This window comes from Ictalurus punctatus, chromosome 29, assembly GCF_001660625.3.
Source record: "Ictalurus punctatus breed USDA103 chromosome 29, Coco_2.0, whole genome shotgun sequence".
NCBI classification, from domain to species: domain Eukaryota; kingdom Metazoa; phylum Chordata; class Actinopteri; order Siluriformes; family Ictaluridae; genus Ictalurus; species Ictalurus punctatus.
In genome coordinates this window covers 13,426,589-13,432,686 of record NC_030444.2, presented here as the reverse complement: position 1 = coordinate 13,432,686, position 6,098 = coordinate 13,426,589, and the positions used below count along the sequence as shown (strand labels likewise).

The 6,098-nt window shown below is 46.0% G+C and overlaps 1 protein-coding gene across 4 annotated transcripts in view; it reads right to left on the bottom strand.

The window, feature by feature from the left end:
- Positions 1–6,098, bottom strand: part of lrba (LPS responsive beige-like anchor protein) — a 213,160-nt gene that overhangs the window by 13,803 nt on the left and 193,259 nt on the right. For all 4 annotated transcript variants that reach the window (XM_053677668.1, XM_053677669.1, XM_053677671.1 and 1 more), the window contains 5 exons: positions 5,489–5,656; positions 2,172–2,261; positions 1,634–1,811; positions 833–898; positions 39–191 (listed from right to left, as the gene is read on the bottom strand). In XM_053677668.1, coding sequence (XP_053533643.1) covers positions 39–191; positions 833–898; positions 1,634–1,811; positions 2,172–2,261; positions 5,489–5,656 — 655 coding nt within the window. The remainder of the gene's footprint in view (positions 1–38; positions 192–832; positions 899–1,633; positions 1,812–2,171; positions 2,262–5,488; positions 5,657–6,098) is intronic.

The window sequence follows — 6,098 nt, the reverse complement described above, 5'->3', positions numbered from 1 at the left end:
GTGTTTGGTTGGATGTGGGGTGGTGTTGCCATGGTTACCCGTGTCGGTGTTGTAGATGCGGAAGCTCTTGTCCCAGAAGCCGGCGATGAAGAGGAAGCGATTATCGGCCGAGACGAGGAAACAGTGCGAGTTCACCTCCACACTCTGATCCAATAAATCACACACCTGTCTGCGGTGCATCAGGTTACTCACTACACACAGACAGACGGGCGGAGAGACGGGCGGAGAGACAGACAGAAATATCATTAGAATGTTTGTGTAAAATACTGTTAGGTTACTGCTGTTCGTTTTAGCATCACTACACCGGCTGTGTTTCATTTACAACCAATCATCATCCTGCGCTGAATCTCTGGCTGTGTTCCAAATCGAGTGCTGTACACTACAGTGGAAAACTCAGTGTGTGTCTGATGGACCTGTTTGCGTAAACTCTCTTGCCTTCGCCCTTTATTCTTCTCCTCATTCCTTTCCATCTGTCTATCCACCCCTCTTTTCCCACTCATCCCTCGTTCCTCCCTCGTCAGGCCATATTGTGTCGACACACTCAATCTCACGCCCTCAATCAGGCATCATTACACCATCCATACTCATTCACACTGACAGAGCAAGAGGCGAGAGAGAACGGTGTGTGTGTGTGTGTGTGTGTGTGTGTGTGTGTGTGAGAGATATACAGGCAAAGCTACAGCTCATTGCCTTTCAATTTGCATGTAAATGCTGAGTGGAGGACAAACGTGTGACAAACTGCTCTCATCCCCTCCACAGGCCACGCCCACTCATCTCCACAGCCAATCACATACAAGCGTGCACACACACACACAGCTGACAAGTCACACACCTATCACAGGGTCGATCTCCACCGGCAGCTGGTACTGCTGCTCCGCATTCGAAGAGCTCTGGTGACCTGAGAGATGGACAGAGAGGGAGGGGGGGGGGGATTTTAGACTGACGTGTAGAACGTTTTACACGTGCAATGAAAGAAAACAGCAAAAAGGTGAATGGTAGGTGAATGGTAGAAAGAGGAAATAGACAGGAAGTCTGCTCTATGAACAGGAAGTGACTAGAACTGCTATTTTAAGGTAGACAGAGGAACAGGAAGTGACAAGGTTCTTGGCTCTACGAACAGGAAATGGACAGGACGTCAGCTACAGGGATAGGAAGTGGCAATGATCTTGGCTCTAGGAACAGGAAGTGTCCAGGATCTTCGCTCTAGGAACAGGAGTTGGACAGGATGTCAGCTATAGGAACAGGAAGTGACAAGGATGTCAATGTTGTCCTTCCAGGAACAGGATATGAACAAGGAAGTCAGCCATAGGAACAGGAAGTGACAGGGATGTAAGTGGTGTAAAAACAAAGTGGACAGAGAGTAAACAGTAGGAACAGGAAGTGGACAAGTGATGAAGGGGTTATACTTAGAAACAGGAAGTGACAAAATGGGAGAGGTCTCAAAAGGAAGTGGACAGGGCATAAACATTACTAACAGGAAGTACCTAGAAAGTGATCTATGGGGATGTAAAGTGGACAGAAAGTGAAAGATAGGAATAGGAAGTGACCAGGAAGTAAGCAGCAGGGTTTGGAATTATCATATTTAATGTGTGTGTGTGTCAGAAACTCGATTTTCCCATGATGCCGTGCTTACCGCTGAGGCCGTGCCACTTGTTGATGGAGAAGATACGATTGGCGGTGACGGTGACGATGGCAGAGTTGGCCAGACCGGCCTGAGTGTGGGCCGACACGTACACCACCGGAGAGTTGGAGGGAAACTTCAGCACCATGATCACATCCTGCTGCATCTGCTCCGTAAACATCATTGGGGTCTGCAGAGAGTGAGACAGGTGGAGAGAGTGAGACAGGTAGAGAGAGTGAGACAGGTGGAGAGAGTGAGACAGGTGGAGAGAAAGTGGCAGAGAGAGACTAACTTAGTGAATGGTGTTTTGGAGTTTAAGGACCATTACAAAAATTTCTGTATGACATCTATGGCGAAATGAGGAACCCCCCCCTACATACACACACACACTTTCATACACACACACAGACACACAGCTGTTTGATTGCAGTAAGTCACCCGACCATCAAGTGCACTTCCTCAACAGAGTGTTGTGGTTGGAGAGGAAGCAGATTTTTGTGTGCGTGTGCATGTGTGTGTGTGTGTGTGTGTGCGTGTGTGTGAAACTCACCATCTGCATGGCGGAGCTCCGAGGTGGATGAGGCTCGATCAGCAGCTGAGACGGCGTCTGACCAAAACTGCGGATCTGAGACTCTACAGCCTGAGACAGACAGACAGACAGACAGTTTTTCACTGAAGCTAGTCAAATTCTTGTTTGTATGATTTCTGTGCATGTGCATGTCTGTGTGTGCTGTTCCTGTTACTTATATCTTTAAAAATGACCAGTGAACATTGAAATGCCAGGATGTATGAATATGCATAAACACACCATTTGGAAACAGCTTCATGTCCTCCCGTCATGCTGAAGAGCTAACTGGCTAGTTAGCCGCTAGCAAGCTAACTCGTATCTGTGGCGTGTATCTCATCTTCTCTGTGATTATTTAACTTCAAAATCTGGTATAACGATCAGAACGTTGCTAGCCAGTGCAGCATGGAAATATTTCTGAGCATGATGTCGTCATCCTTTAATAATTTGCATAGTGAACCGTGATTGGTCCAATAACGACTGAGCTCTTAATATAACACACAGAAACAGTTTTATACAGAAGCCTCTTTTTTAAATGGAAGAGAGAGATGAAAAAGAGAGGGAGAGAGAGAGTGAGAGAGAGATGAAAAAGAGAGGGAGAGAGTGAGAGAGAGAGATGTTTATCAGAAATAAAAGCACACTGATATGGAAAATGACAGATATATGTAGAGATTGAAAATCTCTTTAATGTCACTCCGGCTCCGACTGTACTACAGGGGACTTCTCTCTCTCTCTCTCTCTCTCTCTCTCTCTCTCTCTCTCTCTCTCTCTCTCTCTCTCTCACCCTCCCTCTCTCTCTCTCTCTCTCTCTCACCCTCCCTCACTCTCTCTCTCCCTCTCTCTCTCACCCTCTCTCACTCTCTCTCTCTCACCCTCTCTCACTCTCACCCTCTCACTCTCTCTCTCACCCTCTCACTCTCTCTCTCTCCCTCTCACTCTCTCTCTCACCCTCTCACTCTCTCTCTCCCTCTCTCACTCTCTCTCACACCCTCTCTCACTCTCTCTCTCCCTCACTCTCTCTCTCTCACCCTCTCTCACTCTCTCTCTCTCACCCTCTCTCTCTCTCCCTCACTCTCTCTCTCTCACCCTCTCTCACTCTCTCTCTCTCACCCTCTCTCTCACTCCCTCACTCTCTCTCTCTCCCTCTCTCACTCTCTCTCACACCCTCTCTCACTCTCTCTCTCCCTCACTCTCTCTCTCTCACCCTCTCTCACCCTCTCTCTCACTCCCTCACTCTCTCTCTCTCTCTCTCTCTCCCTCACTCTCTCTCTCCCTCTCTCTCTCCTCTCCTCTCCTCCGTTTATCCTACACTCCAGTCTGAGCTAGACTACACTAATCCTCCAGTGATCTCATCACACACACTGACACAACACAGAACACACACTCGGTTCCCACAGTCTGAGTGCACTACAGAGACGTGATCAAACACTCATCTGACACTGAGCCTCAATTGAACTGAACTCAACTGGTGTTAGGGTTAGTTACTGGTGTTACTGGTGTTAGGGTTAGTTACTGGTGTTTGGGTTAGTTACTGGTGTTACTGGTGTTAGGGTTAGTTACTGGTGTTACTGGTGTTAGGGTTAGTTACTGGTGTTACTGGTGTTAGGGTTAGTTACTGGTGTTACTGGTGTTAGGGTTAGTTACTGGTGTTACTGGTGTTTGGGTTAGTTACTGGTGTTACTGGTGCTTGGGTTAGTTACTGGTGTTACTGGTGTTAGGGTTAGTTACTGGTGTTACTGGTGTTTGGGTTAGTTACTGGTGTTACTGGTGTTAGGGTTAGTTACTGGTGTTACTGGTGTTTGGGTTAGTTACTGGTGTTACTGGTGTTTGGGTTAGTTACTGGTGTTACTGGTGCTTGGGTTAGTTACTGGTGTTACTGGTGTTTGGGTTAGTTACTGGTGTTACTGGTGTTCGCTCATTTCCAGCTCTCTCAGAATGAGGAAAAAAGAAGAGAAGAAACAAAACCAGAAAAAAGAGAAGAGGCAAGAAAGAAGAAGAGAAGAGGAGAGATGAGGAAAAGAGAGAAAGAAAAAGTAAAAAAAAGAGAAGAGGAGAGGGGAGACGAGGGAAGGAAAGGAGAAAGAAAAAGGAAGAGGAGAGATAAGGAGAAGACAATACAGCAAAGAAACCAAGAAAGGGGTTAGAAAAGGGATGGAAAGAAAGGAAAGAAGGTGGGAGAAGGAGAAAATAGAGCAGAGGAGAAAAGAGGACAGGAGAGATTGAGGAGATTATTATGGGATGTAAATGGTAGTGGTGTCCCTATGCAGGAGCACTGGCCCTTCACTGATGAGTTCTCTTTATATCACACACACACACACACACACACACACACACACACACACACACACACACACACACGGTGGTCTTGCTCCCGGAGTCTCCTGATTTATTCGGGACCTTGACAGGCCAATCAGAGCGAACAAAGCTCTCTTACTTAACATAATGGAGTTTGTATGTGAGTGTGTATGAGGACAAACACACACACACACACAGCTCTGTATAACAGATTTACAGACAGGTAGGTAGATAGACTGATGGATAGATAGACAGATAGACAGACAGACAGACATAGTTGTGCCCAAAAGTTTGCATACCCCTTGCTGATTCTGCTAAATCTTAATACTGTTAACAAAATAAGACGGATCATAAAATCCCATGTTTTTTTATTTAGTTCTGTCCTGAATAAGATATTTCACTTAACAGATGTTTACATATAGTCCACAAGACACAATAAAAAGTATCCCATTCACGTGTGCATACGCTTTATTCTCAAACCTTCACTTAAACATTCACTGGTGCTCGAGAAGGCAACGTGACAACACATTATGAGCCAGGGGCGTGTAAACTTTTGAACTGGTTCAGTCGTGTAAATTCAGTTCTCGTATCTGGTAGATTATATGTAAACATGTGTTCTGTGAAATATCTTATATTCAGGACAGAACTAAAACAACAACAACAACAACAACATGGGATTTTATGATCCGTCTTATTTTGTTAACAGTATTAAGATTTAGCAGAATTTGCAAGGGGTATGCAAACTTTTGGGCACAGCTGTAGGTAGCGATTATGAACAGAGATAGCTTATTATCAGTGTCCATAGTAACAAGCTGCCTAGCAACAATGTTCTTATAACTTTACCCACCTGCATGGTGAGTGTGTTGTGTGTTAAAGTTGCCATGAACAAAGCACAAATTTACTGCTGACTGATCTGACTATATATATGTGTGTGTGTGTGTGTGTGTGTGTGTGTGTGTGTGTGTGTGTGTGTGTGTGTGTGTGTGTGTGTGTGTGTGTGTGTGTACCTCTCTCAGCAGCGGGTCAGTGATGGAGCTGAGGTTCACCGCCCCCTCGTAGGTGAGGTAGTAGTAGACGTTGAGGGCGCGAGCAGCTTCAGGTCCACGCTGCTTATAGCCGAAGATCAGATCCACCCACTGATGGAGCTGACACGACACAAACTCACTCTCCAGTGCCTAAACACACACACACACACACACACACACACACACACACTGAGCAGTTTAATCTCTCCATATGTTTTATCATCTATCAACGACATCACATCCTGTAGCTGAAAGTCACACACACACAGTCTCAGTTTATGAGTGCTCATAAAGACGCGGCATAAACCTGGATTAATTAGCACAACACACACTCCTTCCTGGACAGCGCTTCTGATCGGCACAGTCACATTAACACACACACACACACACACACACACACACACACACACACACACACTCCACGCAGTACTTAAATGGCCATTTATATGGGTTAGAGGCTCACGGCTGCGCCGGTGCATCCTTCACGTGAACGGCGTTTTCCCTGACAGCTCATTTCAGCACCAAACGTTTTTAATTAGAGCAAAAACACGTGTGACATTTGCGGCGTTTGATGAGAGCCGTGTCGGCTAAC